The 25,306-nt window shown below is 30.5% G+C and overlaps 2 protein-coding genes and 1 long non-coding RNA gene across 3 annotated transcripts; 1 reads left to right on the plus strand and 2 right to left on the minus strand.

Annotated features, from left to right (window-relative positions):
- The first annotated feature begins 20 nt into the window (after window positions 1-20).
- Set1 (SET domain containing 1) lies at window positions 21-11,984 on the plus strand. The gene is made up of 23 exons (XM_076400449.1): window positions 21-450; window positions 515-743; window positions 1,616-1,782; window positions 1,940-2,186; window positions 2,297-2,482; window positions 2,756-2,851; window positions 5,272-5,454; window positions 5,533-5,837; window positions 5,900-6,060; window positions 6,115-6,354; window positions 6,409-6,520; window positions 7,665-8,037; window positions 8,173-8,300; window positions 8,354-8,742; window positions 8,801-9,236; window positions 9,489-9,640; window positions 9,696-9,791; window positions 9,851-10,024; window positions 10,428-10,614; window positions 10,680-10,967; window positions 11,061-11,242; window positions 11,299-11,469; window positions 11,535-11,984. Exons 2-23 carry the CDS (start codon window positions 517-519, stop codon window positions 11,706-11,708), a joined length of 4,674 nt encoding a protein of 1,557 aa, XP_076256564.1. The 5' UTR covers window positions 21-450; window positions 515-516; the 3' UTR covers window positions 11,709-11,984.
- Window positions 672-1,023, minus strand: LOC143194041 (uncharacterized). The gene is made up of 2 exons (XR_013005165.1): window positions 882-1,023; window positions 672-830 (listed from the first exon to the last, which is right to left on the minus strand). It is a non-coding gene; the product is annotated as an uncharacterized LOC143194041 (long non-coding RNA).
- Window positions 11,985-12,222: 238 nt separating the features above from the next.
- On the minus strand, window positions 12,223-13,310 carry LOC143193576 (uncharacterized). Its single transcript, XM_076399873.1, has 3 exons — window positions 13,155-13,310; window positions 12,895-13,039; window positions 12,223-12,828 (listed from the first exon to the last, which is right to left on the minus strand). Exons 1-3 carry the CDS (start codon window positions 13,248-13,250, stop codon window positions 12,704-12,706), a joined length of 366 nt encoding a protein of 121 aa, XP_076255988.1. The 5' UTR covers window positions 13,251-13,310; the 3' UTR covers window positions 12,223-12,703.
- Window positions 13,311-25,306: the final 11,996 nt, after the last annotated feature.

Consider the following 25,306-nt stretch of genomic DNA (forward strand, 5'->3'; position numbering starts at 1 on the left):
TCAATACTCATATAGTATTTGATTCCTTTAAACTTTTATAAAACATTAAACACATTGTTTAGTTTTGCAGTAGTATTTTATAAACGAATGTATTTAAAAAATGATATATTAATTTTTTAGAAGATTAGTAAATATATTGACTATAATATGATTACAGGTCAAAACTTGATGTATTCAGCGTTTCTTGACATAAAACGAGGTTAGGGTATTTTAGTATTAAAGCTCCAATAATTACTCTCAAAAAATCCCTTAGTCTCCCACACAAAATATTTTTCTGACATACTATTGTTTTAATACATGTTTTTTTAAAGTTTAGATTCAAAATTTTCAGAATTTTAAAATGCCAGCAGTGTTAAAGTTTGATCCCAGCTGAGTTCATTTGACCCTCTTGTTTATTTCTTGTTATATTTTATTTTTTCTCCCAATTTTGCAATAACTTATTAAAATAAGGTAAGATACTAAATATGCATTTTTTTTTCATGGAAGATAGTTAATTTTTCATATTATCTTTTAGACATGAATGGGATGGATCACCGTACCCACAATGCCCCAGTACAAGGAAAGCTGAAAAATTATAAGCTTTTGGTAGATCCATTTTTGGTAAAAGGAAGTTCGAAACTTTATAGATATGATGGGGTTGTGCCAAATGATAATACTTATCCTCCTGTTACCTTACGGGATCCACGGTCCCACTTGACAAGGATATGGACAAGACTTGAAACATTGGATTTGCCAGTTCCACGGTAAGATAGTATAAAGATTTTAGTTTGATTTATTTTAATTTGTTATTTATTTCCTATTAACAAGAAAGTAATAAAATTGGTCCGGTCCTACAATAGAACTTAACTGTTAATTAATGATATTTAATAATTTACCCTTACCTGCTGAATTAAAAATTCGTATGTTTTACTATATAATAATACAACTCTGTAAAAACTACATTAAGTACAATTATGTATTATTTTCTCACTATGTTTATGTATATAAACAAGTTTTATTTTGTTGGGTGGAAACATAACCTTACTTTTCATAATGGTTTAATATCATATGAAAATAGATTTTTTCGTTTTTATTGCTTACTGTTGAGCAGTTTTAAAATATTTTCGTTATTTAAAATGTTGTAGTGGTTTTTTGATTGTATTGCCTAACAATAAAACAGTTTCTTGTAAATAATTTCAAAATTGAATTAGTAATGTATCACAAATATGATTTATCAATGCTAAAATATAATTATACTATAAAATAACGATATCTGTAAATACATATACATATGTATATACCCATATACATATATATATACAGATACATATTATTAATTCTTTGTTAAATAGTATAACTTTTCTTTTTTTCACAATAAAAAGTCCATTTTACCTAGTTAAAAGGTTAATAAACTGAAGTTAAATGGATATTTTTTTCATCTAAGCAATGTTTTAAAAAGAAAATTGAAAATTTGGTATAAAAATATAACAAACTAAGAAAAAATTACGACGTGGATTTCTAATGTCAATTTCTGACGTCATGCGACCAATAATTTCTTATATACGAGGGCAAATTCAAAATTATTTTATTTTAATTTGAAATGATTTTAATTATATTATCCCATGTTAATTTTTAGGTTTAAAATTGATCACAACTATGTTGGAGAACCGCCTTCTATAGAAGTGACAATATTTCATTTAAATGATAATATTGATAAGCAGTTTCTAAGAGATATTGTACAAAAATTTGGAGTAATTGAAGAACTTTTTATATATTATCACCCAGTTACAAATAAACATCTAGGTATAATTATGTTAAATTTCATATTTAGTATTAGTAGTAAAATTCATGTCAAATTTTAATAGATATTTAAATTTAAGTACAAATATTAAATATTAGAATTTAAACTTTTTTATTGCCTGTTTTGATGCATTGAAGTAAAAATGTTTAATTCCCTTAGGTATTGGAAGAGTTGTTTATGAAGAAGTTAAATCAGCTAAACAATGTGTGGAAAAATTAAACAATACCAGTGTTATGGGGAAAATATTAGATGTCTTTTTGGATTCATTTGGTCAAAAATGCAAAGAAAGATTTGAAGAATTGACAGTTGAAAAGAAGCCAGCCTGCCATACATATCCATCTGGATCAGATCAGATTGATTCATCAAAAAAAGACAATGGAGAAAAATCAAAAGTTGAAGAAGAAAGGTGTTTATCGACTATTTTAAATTTAATTTAGTCTTATTTTAAACTATACAAATAAATAATTATAAACTACTTATAAGATACATAATTTTAAATTCTTGTTGTTTTTTCAGGTTGACATTTGATCATGATAGTGATTTTGACGACAAAATAAATTATAAATTAAAAGAAAAGGAAACAAAGCATCATGGAAAGTCGTCTGATGAATATTTGGATGAATATTCACGCGTTTCCAAGAATGATCGCGATAGGGAGAGAGAACGAGATAAAGACAGATATGGGCTCTCGAGAGGGTTTAGGTGAATATAAGTATTTTTACAGTAAAAATAATATATTAGATAAACCAGAAAGCCCATTCACAAGATTGCATTAGCAATTTTTAGTATACTGCTGCTTTTTATCCAAAACATAAATTATTTTTTGTCAACATATATTTTTGATTCATGGTAATTTTGTTGAATCATTCAATTCAATCAATCAACATTTTTCACATACCCGAAAATATATATACATTCAATTTTATATATATTATTTATATCTACTTCCACAGTTATAATTTTTATAATATTTAGGGATTTTGCTACACCCAGTAGTGCTGATATGGGTTATGGGACCACACCAAGTGAATTTTCAACAAACTATGGTTCATCGGGGACAACACCACTTTCGTAAGTATATATGGTCATCTATTGATTTATTTTTTAACTGTACTTTACTATTTTAACTTTCTTTACTATTTTGATACTTTTACTATTTTGATACTTTTGATATCACTGCCCTCATATGAATAGAACTCAAACGTTGTTTCACAAATCTATATGTAGTGTGGATCAGATTATACAGATCAGACGATACTGTCAATCAGATTCAACTTTAACGTAAATTATACCGTTGGAATGTAAACATATCAGCCGTTACATATTAAACCAGACAAATTCACTGAGTGCTTCGAACAGCCAGTTTCCAAGTTTCCTTTTAGTTGTTTACGACCAACGACATAGAGTAATATAGAGAAAACTCAATAGACTTTGGAAAAAAATTTCGTTACGTCTAACATCTAGATGGGGTTATGTTGCAGTAATTTAATTGGCCAGTTTAAATCTCCATTATAGGCATTTATAAGGAAAACATCTTGCTATGAAGACATTTGATTGGTTCTTCGATAAAATTTGCTTGGTAGGTTAGGCACGTGATTGCCATGACGTCACGTTTCATTGACTAATCAAATTTAAATAAAAAACAATTTAATTTTAGAATAAAAAATGTATTAAATAAAATTCAATAAAAATATAAAAGTAAATATGACCATAAAATATAAACATAAATATATCTATAAAATATAAATATAATATATATTATTTTACATATATATTATATATATTATACATATATACAAGAAAATACTTATACGATAAATTCAATTCAAAATTTTCCCTTTCGTCCTTTCCTTTTTTCATATTTCTTTAGGGTCATTAATTTAATAGGATCTATTAGAGATCTATCTCTATTTTTGTTTTTTATGCTGAAAACAAACTTTGAGTTTTTTATGCTGAAAACAAACTTTGAGTCTTTTCCTGTTAAAATTCAATTTACTGGTTGAATCCAAAAGTATATTCGCGCACCTTATTATTTTAAATATTTTAACTCGAAGATCATTATGTACTGTGTAATTAAAATGTTTTAAATTAATTTTTTTACATCTGACAAAAAGTTTATATTACCGATGTGGCAATATTGCAACAGTATAATAAAACAATTTTGTTGGAGTCTGGGGCATAATATATTGTTTTGCCTCTATAAAATCAGTCTCATCTCGTTGGTCTATTGAGTTACTCCTAATTGAATATTAATATTATTATGGTTATGATTAATTTCTTTTTTCAAAAGTTCAAAACCTGAAATATGCTATGGTAAAACATAACATTTTGTTTGTTCATATAGGAACATATGAAGGTATAGAGTCAAGTTGAAATTTTTCAACTCCTGGTAAAAAATCCCCAGTGGGTAAAGAATATTACTTATCTAAAGCGCCCTCATGTTCACCCTTTTGACAGTTTCCTACAGGCGAATGACATGAAAAAAATGAACTTATGATGAGCGCTTTAAATTATTTTTCAATCATGCTTATTGAAGGGTGATCCTGATTCTATGAGCTCTAATAGATCCTAAGAATGTTTCCAAATTATCTTGGTTAACTACCCTTAAGCCATTATATTTATTTGAATACTTACTAATATTTTTACACCACACTTTAACAAATTTGTTTTTAGTTGGGCAATAAAATTTTGCACTATTTAAGTACGGAATCGTTTTGCACCAAGATTTCTCATATATTGAATTTCACTTAATTCCCGCTTAAAAGGTTTACTTTCAGGGCCTATTATTTTAGTGGAGTTTCAACTATCAAATAATCGATCCAAGAATAAAAATATATTGTCGTTTGCATAGCTTCTTTCGGGAGGGAATTAATTTCTAAAATTAAAAAATAAATTTTTGAATGATTATTAATATAAACTTACCACAACCAACAACAAAACATGCTGTAATGATTATACATTTCTTAGACATCCGAATACTTTCTTTGCATCCGTGTACACAACACTTCCTAGATCGAGGATACGTTATTCTTAAACCTTTCTCCAAAATTACCCATTCAATTCTCTATTTTCTCTGACCAAGTGCAAATACGCAAATTCCGTCAAATAATTTTAACATTTTTGTCAAACTCTATGTGGTTTTTGTAAATTTGTACGTATTTAAATTATTAATTATTGTTAATTTAAAAATTACAATAGATAAGGAATTTTATGAATAATTTTAGTACATATCATATAAGATGAATATTATAGTCCAATATCCAATATCCAACATAATATATATGTCAAAAAATATGATGTGTTCAGTGCGATGCACAAGTGCTCATAATCAGGATCTCGCTCAGGATATTTAAGTAATCGGGAATTGTATTGGATGAATAAAGTCACGATAATTTAAAAATATTTATTAATTAGTTGTATACTCATACAAATACATGTCATTTGACTATTGTTGTAACTTGCTATTGATCTTTTGATTTATATATTAACAGATATGATTACCATTCACTGGGTTCTGCCCCTGCTTATCCTTTTGCACCGCCTTATCACGCCCATTTAACACCTTGGCCTATATCACAACCACAATGGCCACCCCCCGACCAATGGGATAGAACTTCATCTACATCATCTGTCAAATGGCCAACAAATGATAGCAGAGATAAAGATAAAGATCGGTAAGTTTGATCATTGCAAAAAATCATATTTTGTTATATACTATATTATTTTGAGGTGTATATTTTTGTGTTTCATAGAGATCGAGATAGGGCGAGAAGTAGAGAAAAAGACAAAGAGAGAGATAAGAAAACCAAAAATAAAAATAAGAGAGATAAAGAACGGGAAAAGGATGAAAAGAGGTCAAAAGATAAAGATGATGACACCCCACTAGATTTAGATACACGAATTGCGATGTTGCTTGAAAAAGGTACCAGTGGTATGGCACCTTTTTTAGGCTTAGGCGGAGAATCTGATGAGGAAAATACTAATAAGGAATTTTCAAAAGATTCGCCAACAATAACCAAACAATTACCTATTACAACATCTATAGATAGTGACGATGGTGCGTGATTATACATAGAAATTGTGTGAAAATACAATTAAATGCTTCTTTATGTCTTATAGGTCGCTCTAGCGTTTCACTAAGTGATATGCCAATAAATCCTATGGCTCCAGCTGTTGATGTAACTCCTAGAAATGAAGAAGAATTACCTCTATCTGTACCACCGTCTCCATTTTTGTCTAAGGAGATTTATTTAGAATGCCATAAATTTGCTCTTGAACAGGTATAGGGCAATCGCATTGAATTTGGTGTTATATATAATGTTTTTAAAATTCAGGCAGTAGTAGCGAGGCAAAAGGACGCATTGGAGACATCTGCCTTTCTTAAAAAGGTTCATGATTTTGGTAAATTAGGTAGTGATATTTCCTCAAGCGAAGATGAACTGCTAACGGGAGAGAAAAATTATAGTCCAATAGATAGAAAAGACTTAAAAAATGAATTTAAATTTGATAACGATAATGATGATAGAATGAGTATGTCTAGTTTGAGTAGTACTGATGGTGCCAAAATTGAAGAGGTAAATTTATACTTTTGATTGTTAATCATAGATTTATTGATGCTGTTGCATTAGGTTAAACCGGATGTGCCTCCGCCTCAACCACCATTACCTTCAAATAGCCTATCATATCCACCTTTACCGGGAATTCCGTCTGGTGTATATCCAAGTTATCCTTCATATTCTGGTAAGTTTATATATTTTTTAGATTATTTTTATAAAGTAACTTTTACAGAATTTTTTTGAGCTTAAATTTACATTTAAAATAGAAATATTTTTGCGATCTTTTGTGATTTTGAGGGGATCAGAGGTTTGTTTAAAATATCGAAGCGCCATAGAATCCAGAACACTAAAGTTTACAATATCAATTTATAACATTGTTATTCTGTATCATGTTTTAGAAGTTTCGATTTCGATTTTTGTCACACGTGTCTTTCATTATTAAAACATTTTTGAGAAATACTGTCATGGGTGATGGAAATTTTGATTATTTACGAAAATGCAATGAATAACTTAACTGATTTGCTGAATATCTGTATAGTGCGGTTGCATAACTGTTGGATTTGTAACGTAGAGTTCTCTTTCACGCGGCATATTCACTGGTATAGTGTATACACTATATATACTACACAATATAGCGTGTCTTATCGGGTAACTATAATGTACCCAAAATAGCACTGAACTCCCATCATTTCAGCTTATGACGTCAAAACGCCGCAGTGTTGCCGCATTTAACTTTAAATTATATTTATATTGATTATGTTTATATTGAAAAAACTACTCACTGTTTATACATTTTATAAATTTATTTTGTCTTTTTTAAGAGATTTTAGTCACAGTACTAATATTCAGTGCAGCTGGAATTCAATAAAAATATTTCCAATAAAAACCGCAGAAGCTTAACATTTAACTGTATTAAAACTTTCTAACGCATTTTACTAGTAAAAACGGGACTCCTATTACCTCGTTCCTGTTCGAAGTTATTAATTAGAGACGTAATCTGTTTCCAGCATTGTCTTGTTTAAGTAGAATAAAATGCGAAGTAAAACATGTCTGATATTAAAACGAATTTACAAACTTGCAATAGGCAATACATCTTGACGTGAGTTCACTGCTATTTTGGATAGACTATAGTTCCAAACTGTAGTTAGTAAACTGTAGGTGTGTGTACGTAAATTCAAATAACTATCGCCTCAAAGTTCGTACATTTTTTTAGTGACAGCTTTTTTATGTTGCCTGAAAGGTGGCGTGGATTTTATTCTCTGAAAATTAAGTTCTTTGTTTTCTAATTTATATATGAAATAAATTTGCTGAGAAATTGTTTGTTCTAGGTTACCCTGGTCAAACTGCCTCCTATGCATATTCTGCTCCACCACCAGGTGCGCATTTGGCATATACCCCAGATTGGCGTTCATTTTCATACGGACCAACGGCTCATCCATCCGCTTACCCCTATCCAACATCATATTATCCACCTTTCCATCCTGCTGTAGCGTCCGCTGCCCCATATGGCTTTCCATATCAGCCTATGCCAGGAACCACTCCTACAAATACTATTAATAATTTGGGCAAAAAAGATAATCTACATACTCCTACTATTAATGGAGTGGTAGAACAGATTACTCAAGAACTCAAAAATATATTAAAGAAGGATTTCAATAAAAAGATGGTTGAGATGACTGCCTTCAAAAAATTTGAATCTTGGTATGTTTATTTTTCTATATATTAATCTATATCGATTTGTTTAAATATGAACATAATTGTTCTAATTATTTTTTATAAATAAATAGACTTTCTAAATTATTTTTTGTCTGTTATATACTGTCTTTTATATTGTAGGTGGGAAGATGAAAATTCTAAACTTACCCAAACGAAGGAAGAAGCAGAAAAACTGGTATTAACTAAAGATAATGTAAATGTTCTTTTGGAACAGAATACAGATGGTTATGGTGGTTATGATAACATCGGTAATAAGATCGCTTTTTCTTAATTTTTGTTTGTTATTTTTGTAATCTTTAAGGCCTTGGTCTGCGAGCCTCATTACCTAAAATGCCTAGTTTTCGCCGTAAGAAAATTCCATCACCTATACCTGCCGAGGATGAGGAATCCAAAGATCTATCTGATCAAGAAGAGATAATTAGGGATGATGATGAAGATTCTGACTTCAGAAAGGGAGAATCATCTAATAGATCCCGCAAAATGTCTTCAAGTAGTTCTAGTTCGAGTTCTGGGTTCAGTTCAGATGATGAGAGCAGTTCCAGTGAAGAAATCAGTTCCGACGAATCTGAAGCAGCGATTGTACAGATTAATAGAACTGATTTCTCACCAAAGAAAGATGACGAAATGTCCACCTTTGAACCAATGGATAATGGTACTGTTGAGAGGAATAAAACACCTATACCTATGCAGGTAATTCATGATTAAGTAATATTATGTTACATATATGTATGTATAATTTATTTTATAGATTGATACAGATACTCAAGATGAATTTCCATCTATTGACGAATCAACAAAACATTCTACTCCTGTTGAAAAATCAAAAAGCAACTATTATAACATATTTGATAGTGATAGTGATGCGAGTGATACAGAACGAATATTAATGGAAAGAAGACGAAAGAACGACGAATGGATGGAACAAATTGAGAAGGAACGCCAAGAAAGGGTAGCCGCTCAGTCAGGTGAAGTTATTGAACCTGAGGAAAGAATCAGAAAACAGGAAAAAAGGGATAGTAATCGGGATGATAAGGATCGAGAAAAATCTACCAACAAAATACATAAAGAAGACAAGTTATTCAAAGACATTGTGAAGTATAAAAATGACAGCAAGCTTACACAAGATGAATTGTCATTACCAATATTTTCGGAATACCCTGACAGAATTCAAGATGATGATGAGGGTAAGTAATGTTAGTGGCAAGTTCTAAATTATTTTAGACAGTATATAATTATATATATTATATTTTCTATATATATATCTTATATATTATAAATATATATATATATATATATATATATATATATATATATATATATATATATTTATATTAAGATTATTTATAAGATTTTCTATTCATGTGGTGCTTTGTTTTATTTAATATTTTTAAAGGAAAATAATCATTATAATTATAAAAATGATAAAACATTTTCAGAGACTAAAAGTGCTATTGAAGAAAAGACCTTGGAAGAGTTGGAAGCAGAAAGAGATGCTCTACTTCAGCAGGTAAGAAATCCAGAGCCACCAATGGAGCCATTAGATTTAGGAAGTGATACAAAAATTAAAGGAAAAACTATCAAAAAGAAGGTATAATTATATACAATATATAATACTAATTAGTCATTTTTTGCACAAATTCTAGACGACTGAGAAAATCTCATCAAAAGATATTAATGGAACAACAGATTTCAAAAGACGACTTTCAGAAACTTCTGGCGAAAGTAGTCCATCTAGCCAGGTTTGGATGTGATTATAGTGTATACTTTTAAAATTTGACTAAACCATGTATTTATGTAGGTGGCTATTGAACATTCATATTGTCTTGCAAGGCGGGAAGAAAAAGAGAATGTTACAAAACCAGAAGAATCTTACCCAACTGAATATCCGAGTGCTGAAACGTTAGCTCATGATCATGGTTATACAAATAAGGAAGCTCCAGCGCCCGTCGTGTCCCCACCAAAGGCTAAAAAGGTGTGCTTCATTTATTTAATAGAATTAAAATGTGAAAAAAAAATCTACATATTAAGGATAGGTTATTATTACTTAGATAACTTTTCAATACTTTTTTTACTTTTTCAACAATTGGAGAAGGAATATTATTATGTCTTTATTGTTTTATACATTCATATTGAAGTTAGCTTTTCTTAAAGATGAAGATATGTTATCCGTATTTGTAAAAGGTTTTAGTTTTTTCTAGTATAGAGTTCTATGAGCGTGTAGTTTTACAAATATGAAGCTGATTGTAACCAATATAATTTTACAATAATGTATTTTTTTACTTTACACTAAATTACTGTTTTGATATGCCAAATGTAAATGCATTATTGTACATTATTCTAATATTTATATAACATTTTTTCTTATATTCTTATAGGAGAAACCGCCAAAACAACCTAGGGCTAGAAAGAAGAAATTGCAAGAATTGCAGAATACACAATATGAACAGATGCAACCTGTCAAGAAGAAATATCCTGAATATTACCCATCATATGAAAATGTTACTCATAAAGGTCGCGATGAGATGTCCGAGTATTTGGTTTTGTTCGAATTTCTTACAAAAGGTCATTTAAAATTACAATATTAATTGAAATAATTTTTTACATAATTGATCTTTTTTTTTATAAAGGCATTGACAAAGAGGACATTGAATATATAAAAAGATCTTATGAGGAACTATTGGCTGATGATTCTATGGGATATTGGTTAAATGATACACATTGGGTAGATCATTGCTTGACAGATTTGTATTCAACCCCACCTAAGAAACGGAAACGGGAAGAACGTACCCATCTGACAGGCAGTGCTAGAACTGAAGGTTATTATAAAATGACAGCACATGAAAAGTCGAGATATAAATATCATCACGCCAAAGCTCACGCAGTTACTATGACAACAGCTGCTCCTGCAAAACAAGGTTTGTACTTTTTTTTTTAATTTCTTAGTCTTAGTGCTCAGTAAAACGTATTTTTCATATAAAAGGTTATTTTAACATCACAATTCTGCTTAGGATTATCTAGAGAAGCCAGGTCAAATCAAAGACGGTTGCTAACTGCTTTTGGATCGGAAACGGATTCAGACCTGTTGAAGTTCAACCAACTGAAGTTCCGAAAGAAACAACTGAAATTCGCTAAATCTGCTATTCATGATTGGGGTCTTTTCGCAATGGAACCGATCGCTGCTGATGAGATGGTAAAGTTTATGCTTGACTTTTTGGCTAATATATTTTTTTAATATATTCATTTTAGGTGATTGAGTACGTAGGTCAAATGATCCGACATAGTGTTGCCGATTTAAGGGAACAAAAATACGAGGCTACGGGTATCGGAAGTTCATACTTATTCCGCATTGACCTGGAAAGCATTATTGATGCAACAAAGTGTGGAAACTTGGCTAGATTTATAAATCATAGTTGCAATGTAAGTTTGGGTTAAATAAAATGGTGAAAGGAAGGATTATATCGTATATATTTTTCATATTTTAGCCAAATTGTTACGCTAAAGTCATCACTATAGAGTCTCAGAAGAAGATTGTAATATATTCAAAACAACCTATAGGTGTTAATGAGGAGATTACTTATGATTACAAATTCCCCATAGAAGAAGATAAAATTACATGTCTATGTGGTGCTTCTACATGCAGAGGTACACTAAATTAATGTTGCAATGTCGAAATTATAAGTGAGATAGTTAGGTCGTGTATAAAAGCGAAATATAGACGTTTGAAACGGGATTGTATAATATTATTTTTAAGTTTCCATATTTTTAAAGCTAGAACTTTTTCAAGATTAGTTTAAATAGGATAGTGTTATTCCCGTGTTCTTTTTGTAAAGTATGTGCGGTCAGTGTAAGTATTTTTGTGTCTGTTTTTAAATTATAATTTTTTAAATGTATATATATCTGTAAATATAGACTAATGATTTGTTTACTTTATTGTGTTTTTATGTTAGGTTTTATATTATCTAATTGAAATATATTCTAAATTTATTACCTACTTACTCATTTCATAATAATTTAATTTAATACAAACAATGTAAAAAATATATTCATATAAAATTGTTCAAAATTTTATATGAAATAAGTATATATTTCTGAATATTGTTTTATCAAATAAATAACACAAATAATGAAAACTCTTTCTAAATATCTTTTTTTTTATTTTATATTATCCTTTAAAACAATTTAGAAGAAAATTCTGGTTTGAGTGATCATTATATTATTATAACATCAGTGTTTTATTGACTTAATAATAACAACTTATTAATATTAGTCCATTTAAGGTAAGTGTTCTTCTGTGTACTTTGGACATATCGCATTTTATATATTATAGTTGAGTTTTCTGACTGTGTTTGTTATTTTTTATAATACGATGCAATAGCTCTAAATCTTCCTGCGCTGGTTTTTTAGACTTCAAATGAGCAGTTCTGAAGTGAACTTGTATTTGCAAATGAAAAATCTATGGGTCTGGGTTCATAACATAAATGTGAAAGGAAACCTTATGGTGTTTTGTCGACGCCAAAAAACTTGAAATGTTTTATGTCTGCTATATTTCCTTAAAATTTATTATATTTTTTAAAGTTTATTTGCATCAGTGTTACATCAACATCCCATTGTTAATTGAAGAGTGACAATGAATAAATTGAAGCTTTTATCCTTATTTTAGAGTCATATTAAATTGTATTATAATTATTAAGTATGTAATTACAGACGAAAATAAAGTAGATAAAATCGACTGATCCACTAACCAAAATCCAGCTGCGGAAAATTGCGGACATAACCCTACAATGAACGATTAAAAAATAATTATAATTTGTCTATAAATCGTTAAGTTGGAAATGAACAAACCTTGAGTAAATTGGGCCAAATTAATGAAGGTTTCCTGACGTTCATATCCCGATGATTGTTCATATAACAAATAACATAATTTGGTTATTTTGTGGCCCGATTTTACTACCGAATCGCAAGCCATGACAATTTTGGTAACACAACACTAAAATTTGATTAAATTATCACTCTCATTTTACATTACCTGATATTTTTAGTAAGTTTTCTATATATTTGGTATATTTTATAACAGTAGCATGTTATTTTGAGGCTTTACTTACGATATATAATATGGGATATATTATATTAATAATAATTGTATCATCATCAATATCTATGTTTCGTATTGTGGGCATGCCATAATTTACTCCATTCATTATCTCCAGTGCTGTACATAGAGTGATTAAAAAAATTTGATGACCAAAAACAATATTAAATTCTTCAACAATTAAATACAGTATTTTAAAATTGTGCGAGATCTCTTTAATTTTATCATATATTGTCTTTTTGGTTTTATAGAGAATTGTAGTTTCAATATTTAGCTGGTTACCACAACATTCTAACGTATGCTCAAGATATAGGTATCTATTTTTGATCCATTTACATATAATACTAATAAATATGGTACTGAAAAGCATATAGTACGTAGTAAATCGGAAAATAACAAAAGCTAACGAATAAGAAACTATTCCCCAATTTGCGATATTGTCGTAGAGGTGTATTGAACAATACATAATGTGACAAATAATAATTCTTATTCGAAACCAACATTTACTAGTATCTTTGACAGCTTTTCGTATATCCAAGCCGACGTTTTCTTCCAACTGTATAATATATTTTATGCATGTTTTAATGTTATTTCGTCTTAATATACTGCTCAGTACAATTGCCTCGATAAATATTAACTCTGTAATTCCCTGCATTGCATCTAATATGGCCTGAGATATGTTAAAATGTTCATATATGAAAAATCGCTCGTACATGGAAAAACTGGTAGCGCCTAGATAGAGTAAAAACAATAAAACAGGGTATGTTTTTGCAATGATAGCATTTTTTCGCGATCCATTGCGGCTGATCGGCGTAAATGCGAAAAACTTTCCAACAATGTAGCATTGTTTTACTAATTTAAAATCAAGTCTTTGTCCTGTCGTTATTGTGAATATAGCGGCGCACATGGCTGATGGTGGAATATCTGAAAAAAAGTAGTAATTAATATTATTGGACATGTGTTTTTATTTTCAATCTAATAATTTATGTTAACATCAATTATTAATTATTTTGTTTTTTTTGAGTGGATACATTATTTTATTAAAATTTTCACATTTTTAAAATTACCTTTGACCTAACTAGGTTTCGGGAAGATGAGTTTTTCTAAAATGTTTCTATCTATGATGAGTCCCTTTACTACCTTAAATACAGTTGGTAATATATGTATGCTATAAAATTAAACAAGTGTATGTACTTTAGTTCAATTAAAGTACATGACATGCTCAACATAAGGATTAAATAATATAATGCTGATAAGTTTGTCCATTATCACCTATAACTAAATATCAACATTGTCATTGTGAACGTTTTAGGGTACATATAATTTATTGGTAGTCAAATTTTAATGCCGCCTTAGTTGTCTATACACCAAATGTATTTTAACGAGTGTTAAGTGTATAGTATATTATATTTATTCTATATAAATAATAGAGCAGTTTTCTTTTCTGGATATAGATAGTTAAATTATAGTTGATTGAAGGAATACTATTTTTAGTTCAATATTGCTGTTTTACCATAAATTGAGGAACTTCCAGGTACTATACATTTTTATTAGCTGTTTTGCCGAAATGACAGATATTTTTCACAACTGAAATTTACTTTGTTCATTGTGTTTGCATATTTGGTTGCTAAATACTTTTTTTTATTACTTTCTAACATGTTTCTTGGACACATCAGAACATATATCTTACAATATTTCATCCCAATTCTGTAAGTAGGCGTAAGGTATAAGTCATCGTATAAACTTATTCGCTCTATTTTATCTAATAGGGGCCCAATGGGATTTAAAAGTGAACTCTGTGGTACCATGTTAGTACCAAAAATCTGCTCTTACGTGACGATATGTTTGATTACTTTGGCTGTAACTTTGTCCAAGTTCATTGTCTCGAATTGAAGTATCCAAACCTAAGGCAAGTTATCTTTAGCATAGCGTATTATTGTGCTTGGTACTGGGCATATTTCCAATTTGTTTTAGTATCATCGATAAATTTATTTGACGATAGTCTACTCCAAAATTACTAAAATGTCGACAGTTCAATATAATAACTGTACTATTAGGTTGTTGCATGTATTTTGGTCAGTGGTATTTATGTTAATTGTTAACCTACCTAACCTAATTGTTAAATTCGATGGTTTTGATATTTTGCTACATAAAATAACCATTAGTTTTCCATTTAGTATTATATATCATAATGAGTAAGTGTATGCAGAAGCTAATCATGATATTAATTAATTTTGTCATTCGATTTACAGAAATCCGCTGCAGAAGCTCATCAAACATCACTTAGATGTGATGCTGCTTCGTCATATCGCAATATTCGGTTTTTGATTCAACGATTTAAAAGTGGCGATTTTGATGTCATTGATAAAGAACGCTCTGAAGGACTAAAATATTCGAAGACAATGAATTACAAGATTAAAATGGACAAAAACCCAACTTAAACTCTCAAAGAACTTTCAGACAGATTAGAAGTTGGTGAATGATGAACTGTTTCTAGACATTTACATGGGATGGGAAATATCCAGATAGAGCGAACATTGTTATCATGCTAATTGACAAAAAATGTCATTTCAAACCGTTTCATCATTGTGGTTTTTTTTTAAATTTTTTGTGGCGCAATAACCTACTGCGATAATCCCAAGTGCGAAAGTTATGGGTTCCTTCAGGAAAGTCATCGACATCGGATCCGAAGCGGAATATTCATAGTCTGGTTGTATATATTGTAGGATCAACAAGGTATAGTGTATTACCTGTTACGAATGAAACTATTACTGTAGATGGTTGTAGTCAGTTCAACTATGCATTGTTGAAAAAAAACAATAGCTAAGAACATGCATTTTCTTGCATGCCAACTTTTAGGAAAACATTGTAACAATTTTGAAGGATACCCAGGGTACCCACCGGACATAGGTTGTCATTTCTTCAGATTGATGCATTATAGCTTGGTTTGCACACGATTTTGAAATATCGAAGAAGTAACATCATCGTCGTCAAACCAACATCGTTCCTCCTGTGGCACATGAACTATGAGAAATTTCAAAACAAAAGTTGGATACACTTCTTCAAAATCGCTAGGTTTTCGTAAAGAGAATTTTTCGTCCTAGTCCTACTTTTCCACGCAAAACTTACCTGATGACCGGGAGGGAGAAATCATACAACAAAAGTTTGATAAAACCCCTTGTAAAACGTTAGATTTTTAATATCGACCTTTTTATTTTCAAGTAAAAGTTCGATAATTTCATTTACAACTATCGATACCTTTTTAAAAAATATCAATATATCGGTAAAAAATATTAGCAAAAAAATATTAACATATTTTCGGCATCCCTACTAGCAGTTGTAGCTGGTACATTTTCCATAAACATCCATAAATTACTTTAATATTAATGTAAGTTTTTGTTGCTTCTATTGATGATCGTGTAAAAATGGAGAATGTTAGAAAGAACAAATATTTTTAACAGAAAATTTATATAACATATATAATGTTAATTTTTTTAGCAACAGCTATTTTAGTAGTCACTGTAATGACAGCTGTTTTTGGCAAATAGGTTCAAGCAAAGTAGTTTTTTTAACAGGTTTGACCTAAAGAAAATTTATCCAAAAAATCCTACTACTATAGTTCTTCTAAAACAACCAATGCACGTCAAGAAAATTTATAATGCAACGTTGCGGCACCAAATTTAAGTTTCCGTTTATTTTGACTCTGACAACAAAATACTAATGTCAATAAAATAATGAAACAAAAATATCGTGATAAAGTAAAATTTTAACATTATAGTATATCTAATGTATATTTACTGAAGGACTCAAACTATAGTTAGTTAACCAGCCATAATAGTTTGTAGGTTAGAGTTGTTTTATTATATTTATATTGACAACGATGTCGACCAGTACCAACACAAATCGATTTTTATAGATTGATTTGGTTACATGTTCATATGCGTCTGACTTTGTTCTATTATTTCTTTTTAACTAGAGTAATGCTAATTAAAAAAATGCGAAAGAAAAATGCTCCAAGTTTAAAAGGGATTTTACGATTTTATAAACTGACTTTGGTAATACGTGCATTGGCTATTTTATTGAAAAGACTGATTGATAGATTGATAGATTATTTGTTATTTAAGTTGTCGTTCGACCTTCGTAGAGTAAAGACGTGTTTGGAGCGACGGTCAGTGTAATAAATTTGAAAGTGTACTACCTGTGCCACAAATGCGATTTTAAAAAATAAGTAAAAACCGTGACGACAATAACAGTGTTAAAACTGCGCGTTAAATGTTTAGTGAAAATGTGTTTAAAACGATGGTCACTGCAATAAAGTAACAAAGGTAAAATTTTGGGGGCTGTTAAGGGTCGGAGGTGCATCATCTGTACCACAAATGCGGCGTTATAACGGTTCTGAAACAAATACCGGTACTGAAATTTTTGTAAAAACGTGAATTAAACTATTCATTAAATAAAAATGATTAATAGAGAGAACCAGAGACTAAATGAGATGGAAACACAATCCTCAACGTCAGGTGAAGCTTATCTGGCACAACAGAATCAAATCTTTTGTCAAGAAAACCATAAGAGAACGCAAAATGAGCAAGCTCTCTATAATGCGTATATTAACGAAAAAACAGCCCGACGGAATCTGGAAATTGAACTAACAAATATGCAAAAACAATTAGATGCACTACAACTCCTAATAAAAAACCAAAACACATACAATCCAACTAGCATTCCCGTAGTGAACCAGTGCACTGAAAACAAATTGCCTGTAAACTATGAAACAGACGAGGAAGAATTGCAAAAAGAAGTAGGCTGGATCACAGTTAAAAGAAACAAGAAACGAAAAGCAAACTACACACCTGAAGCTTCACCACAACAACCAAAAACCATTAAAGCACAAGAATTGAATAAAGAAATAAAAGTGCCGAGACCACCTCCAATTATAGTAAGTAATGTCACAGACTTTGACTTGCTATATGAAACAATGAAAACAAATAATATACTATTTAGAGCAACAACATTAAACAATGGACAAATCAAATTAAACGCCGAATGTCGTAAAACTTTTACGAAAATTGCTGAGTGCTTGGAATTCCTAAAATTACAATGGCACTCGTATGAAGATAAGCAAACCAGAGACATTAAAGTAATGGCAAGAGGGCTTCCACCGACAGCTAAAACTACTAAAATAGTGGAAGAGTTAATAAAAAATGGACTTAAATGTACTGACGTCACAAATATCCTGAAAAAAGAACGAAATAAAAATAACAATGGAGAAATAGTTGTCCAGAAGAAGCCTTTACCACTGTTTATGTTATCATTCCAACATAACACGGACATAAAAGCAATTTATGAAATTAAACAAATTCTAGGAGTCGAAGTAAAAATAGAACCTCTTAGAAAGGCAAATCTTGTGCCACAGTGCAAGAGATGCCAATTACATGGACACACACAAAAATTCTGTAAAAGGGAACCAAGGTGTGTAAAATGCTCAGGAAAACACATCACGGGAGAATGCAAAAAACCCAAAGGAACAAAAGCGAAATGTGCGAATTGCAATGAAGCGCATCCAGCAAGCTACAGAGGATGCGTAGTTGCGAAAACATTCCAAGAGAGAAGAAATAAAATCAGTCAGGCTAAAGAGCAAAAAACAGTGACTCAAAATAAACAACCAAAAATGTACAACGAAATCAACGATGAAATGACCTATGCTCAAAGCATAAACCAAACCGCTCAAAAAGAAACAAAAAAAGAAGACGTTACAACCAACGAACTGCTATTGAAACTTATAGCAAAGCTGGACAACCAGGAAAAGATTATTGAATCGTTTTCTGAAAGATTACTTAAACTCGAAAACAATAGGGCGGTGGCCTCAAGAACTAAAAATGGCAAGTAAAGACATCCGCATCGCAATTTGGAATGCTAATGGGATTCAGAAACATCACGCTGACCTACAAGTATTCCTAGAATTGCAAAAAATAGATATTTGCTTAATATCTGAAACCCATTTGACAAAGGAATCCTTTATTAAATTTAGAGGATATTACTTTTACCACACCATTCATCCAGCTAACACAGCAAGAGGAGGAAGTGCAATAATAATAAAAAATAATATATGCCATCATCAAGAACCCGGACTCAGTTTAGCAGAAAATCAGGTAACGGCAGTAACTGTTATATCTAGCAAATACAGGGTTACATTAGCTTCCATATATAGCCCTCCAAGATACAACCAAAAAAAAGAAAATTACTTGAATGTTCTAAACAACCTAGGAGAAAAATTTATAATCGGTGGTGATTTCAATGCTAAAAATACAAGATGGGGATCTAGAATGACGACAACTAAAGGTAATGAATTACATAAAGCAGCTGCTGAGCTAGGGTGCAGTTACATGTCGACAGGAAAACCAACTTATTGGCCTACCGATCCAGAGAAAACTCCAGACCTGTTAGACTTCTTTATAGCTAGAAACATAACCACTAACTACATGGAAGTTGAAGAAAATTTTGACTTAAGTTCAGATCACACACCTGTGATTTTGACGCTGAGTGAAAACATTATAAGAAAACAACAAAATCCAACATTAACCAACAAGAGGACAGACTGGGAAGGATTTGTTGAAGAAATAAACAATCGAATTCAACTAAATGTTCCCCTTAAGACAGAAGACCAATTAAATTATGAAACCGAAAAATTCGTTGCAGACATCCAACAGGCTGCTTGGAATAACACTCCAGAAATTAAAACTTCAACCAAAGGAATAAATTACCCGAAAGAAATCAAGGAAATGGTAGCTGAAAAACGAAAACTACGGAAAAAATGGCAGCAAAATAGAACACCTGAAAATAAGAATATCTTAAACAACATAACACAAAGGTTGAAGAGGGAAATTTTGGAAATTAAAAACAATTCCATAAATAACTATCTACGAAATTTAACAGATGACAAGAACACAGACTACTCGCTCTGGAAAGCCACTAAATACCTAAAACGATCCTGTCTACATAGTCCTCCGATAAGAAACATGCATGGAAGTTGGGCACGCAGCAACCTGGAGAAAGCAGAAGCATTCGCTGACCATTTAGAGAAAACTTTCAAACCAAACGAAAGTGAAATTGAACATACTTTACCGGACATAGACGGCGAAAATTCGACAATTCAATTAACAACTCCGAAAGAAGTCACCAACGTTATTAAAACTAACATCAAGCCAAATAAATCACCAGGCTATGATTTAATAACAGGGCAATTGCTGCACAATCTGCCAAGAAAGGGTATTATAAAGCTCACTAACTTAATCAATGCAGCATTTCGACTGAAATATGTCCCAGACGTTTGGAAAATGGCTGAAATAATAATGGTTCCAAAACCTGGAAAATCACCAAATGATATAAAAGCTTATCGACCTATCTCACTGTTACCGATGATAGCTAAGGTATTTGAAAAGCTCCTCTTGAAAAGATTAAAACCAATTATAGAGAGAAAAAACCTAATACCAACACACCAGTTTGGGTTTATTACCAAACATTCAACGATTGATCAAGTGCATAGAATAACAGATGTTATTGAAAAAGCCTATGAAGATAATAAAGTATGCTCAGCTGTATTCTTAGATGTAGCACAAGCTTTCGACAAGGTATGGCACAAAGGCCTCGTCCATAAGCTACAGAAAATATTACCGAAGCAACACACCGAACTATTAAAATCTTACATCACAGCCAGAATGTTTAGAGTGAAACAAGAGGAAGCTTACTCTACAATAAAAGAAGCTAAAGCAGGTGTACCACAAGGAAGTGTACTGGGGCCAATTCTGTACCTACTTTATACATGTGATATACCACAAATCGAAAACATTACAATGGCTACATTTGCTGATGATACTGCTATTCTTGCTGTCGGAAACAATAGCGAAGAAGCAACCCGAAAACTACAACAGGCTACTGACGCTATAAATAAATGGACCCAAATCTGGAAAATACAAATTAACCAAAACAAATCTGTGCATGTTCAATTCACCTATAAACAGGCCGCGCTTACACCATTGACCATAAACCACACTGTCATACCATACAGCAATAATGCTAAGTATCTCGGAATGACACTTGATGCAAAACTACGGTGGAAGGAACATGTCAAAAAGAAAAGAAAAGAACTTGAGTTAAAATATAGAAAAATGTATTGGCTAATTGGAAGAAAATCTCAATTAACTATACATAATAAATTACTTCTATATAAACAAATATTAAAACCTATATGGACATACGGAATACAATTATGGGGATGTTCCGCAAAAAGCAACATAAATCTAATACAAGTTTTCCAGAACAAAGTCCTAAGAAGCATCGTAGGTGCACCCAGATATTACCGGACCATTTATTTACATCGAGATCTTCAGATACCGACTGTCAATCAAGAAATTAAAAGAATTGCAAAGAGACATGAGGAGAGACTTCACTCTCATGTTAATTTCGAAGTATTACAACTCTTGGACAACACCAAAACCGGACGCAGACTCAAAAGGACCAAACCATTTGAACTTGTGTAGTGTGTTGTAGTGTAGTGCAGTGAGGTGCATTAGAAAAAACTCAAAGTGTTAAAACAATTATTATTATGTTAGAGACTATGTAGGACTGATGAGTCCTATTAGATATATACCTAGATTTAAGCTATTATAAGGACAAATTGTAGGTTAGTCGGCAACGACTAGTAACAATGTATATAATTATAAAAAAAAAAAAAAAAAAATTTGTTATTTAAATAACAGTGATTTATCAATACAAAATTAAAGATTCCTTTGATCAGGTTGGTATTAATAATTACGAAATTAAAATTTCACAATTAAAAAAAGGTCATTACACTTTTTACATGCGTTGTATTATTAGTTCAAATTGGATGTACAAAGATTTATATGCTGACACCAAAAAATATGTTTGAAATTCGTACTGCATGCATGCTATTAACATTTTCTTATCATCACATTACAAACATTTTATTTACAACGCTGTAAGAATCTAAACAGTTTAAATCAGAACACGTCTTATTCGCGTGAATCACAAATATGAATTATATCGATTATATATATATATATATATATATATATATATATATATATATATATATATATATATATATATATATATATATATATATATATATATATATATATATATATATATATATATATATATATATATATATATATATATATATATATATATACATGTATCTGATAATATCTGTATTATGATATGCAAGCAATGGGGCATAATTAATTTAAATTTAAAAGCACTTATTAGTATATGTATATGTTGTATGAATTAGATTATTTTAACAAGTTTTATTACTTGTAATAATGTGAAATAATTAACGTGAATAAAAAGTTTTTTTATCGAAAAAATGACCTTATAACAGAAAGATTATTTTCGTTAAATATTTGTTATTTGATTTATTTTGTAATAGTTGAAAAATCGACAAAAATGCTAATTGACGATACAAGTTTATTACCAAATATGTAAATTCGATGAGAAATTAACTAAACGCTTACAACATAATATATATTTGCAATATATTTGTTCAACCATTGTTACTCGTAAAAGGAATACTGAATATTTGTTACCAACGATTGACACTCTACATTTTTATAATATTTTAGAGTGATCTTTTTTTCTTCAACTAAACAATCCAGAACACAAGTTTTAAATATTTGTATATGTAACATATTTGGTCATACCCAGATTATTATTTATTTATTAGAGGTTAATTGAAAAGTCCCCAGCCTATCATAGTAAAACACATTTTTTTGGCAAAATTAGTTTTTTTATTCAACATAATTCCCTTCAAGGGTGATACACTGATTATAGCGACCCCCAACTTTTCGATACCATTTTTGTAGTACGATTTGTCCTTTGCTTCAAAATAGGCCTCAGTTTCGGCGAGAACTTCTACATTCGACGAAAATTTCTTCCCAACGAGCATTCTTTTGAGATCTGAGAACAGGAAATAGTCGCTGGGGCCAAATCTGGAGAATACGATGGATGAGGAAGCAATTCGAAGCCCAATTCATTGATTTTTACCATCGTTTTCACTGAGTTATGACATGGTGCATTGTCTTGGTGAAGTAGCACTTTCTTTTTCTTCAAATGCGAACGTTTTTCGGCGATTTCATCCTGCAAACGGTCCAATAACGCTGTCTAATAGTCGCTGTTGATGGCCCTTCCTTTTTCAAGGTAGTGAATGAAAATTATTCCATGCGCATCCCGAAATACAGACACCATAACCTTGCCAGCCGACTGTTGTGTTTTCCCACGCTTTGGAAAGGGTTCATCGTGTGCAGTCCACTCGGATGACTGTCGATTAGACTTCGGAGTGACAAAGCTTACTACATAAATAGTATCGAAAAGTTAGAGGGTTGCTATAACCAGTTATCAACCTTGAAGGGAATTATGTTGAAGAAAAAAAACTAATTTTGCTAAAAAATGTGTTGTTGTGGTGTTACTATGGCAGGTCGAGGACTTTTCAATTGACCTGTTATGCATTAAGTCCGCGTGTAGAATCTACACATATACAATTATGGTTGTATTTTTATTTCTATTTCTTTATTTCACATTGATCTTCGTTCATTATGATTAATGAAAATCTGCTTCAAACGGTTCAAGTATCCAGAAATTGAGATTGTGCGTTATATAACAACACATACTGTATTTTAATAAAAAGTATTTTTTTCACATTAAAAATATTGTTATAATAATAATAAATAATATTATTTGTTAATTGCATCATTTGCATGCAAATAACATCAAGCATTTGTCAAATTATTGCGATATATATTATTTGCTTAACTATTGTTATTCATAAAATAAATGTAGAATGCGCAACAATTATCGTCAATTGTTATTGATGATATTGATTAAATTTTAAATTATTTTGTTTGGAATATAAACAAATTATAAATATAATGTTGATTGCCACAATAGTAACACCGGTTTCTTAATTGATTATTTACGGGAATAAGTAATCTACGTTTTTGAATTAAAACTGGTTTAATTTATAGTTTAAATATAAACCATAAATTTTCTCAGAGTAATTTTTATTTAACCAAATAAAAACTATTGAAGAAAGGACAACGAACAAACAAAGGAGGTTTTTGGATCTGCAAATTACTCGATAATGATAAATGCTTTTGTCAATACCACAACAGGTTGGAACTTGAATATTTTGTCCTGTGATAATATTTTAGGGTTTTAGGCAGTTTTCATTTACTAACTACCAAAGAGCACAGAGTCTACCATGTGTTCTATCGTGTATTTTTTGTCAGCTATTTTGTTTTTATAAAATTTAATACTACCGTTATTTATCAAGCTATAACCTAAAAATTCCTTCTCTAGAATTGAACCACTAATTCATCTAAAAGCTGGGTAGATACAACATTAAATAAGCATCCCTTATAGTAATAAGTGGACTATTTGTAGATGAGTGAAGTCTAGAATTAACTTGTACTGGTCAGTTGTCATAGTGTAACAAAAGATTTTGGATTACTGACAATATATGTGTTTTTCAGTTCAGTTTGCTCAGTTCGGATACTTTTACCACATATTAATATTAATTCTGTTGGAATAAAGCCTTTTTTAAGATAATGTCCGATTTTTTGTGTTTGCCAAACTCTAATCACCGTTAATTTTCTAGATATCATATGCATTGATCATCATATGTAACACGATCATATCATATTTTAAATTACATGTAACAATTTAATATGGTCCAATTTTATAGCAAGCAGAAAAGTCATTCTGACGCATTGTTTTGTTTTCTCCCGTATGTTGATGTAATCATATTTAGTCGCCAAGTTTATCTGTAGGTTTTTTCATATTAAAATAGAGCAATATTTTGTTTGATGCGCAAAAAAACAAATTGAGAAATTCCTTTGGAATTAATATGGTCACAATAGAGTTCAGATTGATTCCAATTCAAATGTAGTTCTTTAGACAAAAGAAACATTACTCTTGAATATTACTCATGCAATATTGTTGGTCCAACGGTTGGGTTGTTGTTTTAAAATACTCGTCAATTTTTGTGCTAATTCGCAATAATATGAATAAGGAGGCTGTAAGAATCTCTACTGTGAAAATCTATGCTGAATGTCTGATACATTAAATATTCCATAAAGATCTAGCATC

The sequence above is a fragment of the Rhynchophorus ferrugineus genome, unplaced genomic scaffold (genome assembly GCF_030347505.1).
Source record: "Rhynchophorus ferrugineus isolate W39M unplaced genomic scaffold, kcgeb_rfMv2 rfM3, whole genome shotgun sequence".
Taxonomy (NCBI): Eukaryota; Metazoa; Arthropoda; class Insecta; order Coleoptera; family Curculionidae; genus Rhynchophorus; species Rhynchophorus ferrugineus.

Coding starts and splice junctions, on each gene's coding strand:
- LOC143193576 (XM_076399873.1), bottom strand. CDS start 13,250: ATGAATGGAGTAAATTATGGCATGCCCACAATACGAAACATAGATATT. Junction 13,040..13,154: donor TATATCCCATATTATATATC/GTAAGTAAAGCC, acceptor ATCAAATTTTAG/TGTTGTGTTACCAAAATTGT. Junction 12,829..12,894: donor TTTGGCCCAATTTACTCAAG/GTTTGTTCATTT, acceptor CGTTCATTGTAG/GGTTATGTCCGCAATTTTCC.
- Set1 (XM_076400449.1), top strand. CDS start 517: ATGAATGGGATGGATCACCGTACCCACAATGCCCCAGTACAAGGAAAG. Junction 6,521..7,664: donor AAGTTATCCTTCATATTCTG/GTAAGTTTATAT, acceptor TGTTTGTTCTAG/GTTACCCTGGTCAAACTGCC. Junction 9,237..9,488: donor AATTCAAGATGATGATGAGG/GTAAGTAATGTT, acceptor AAACATTTTCAG/AGACTAAAAGTGCTATTGAA.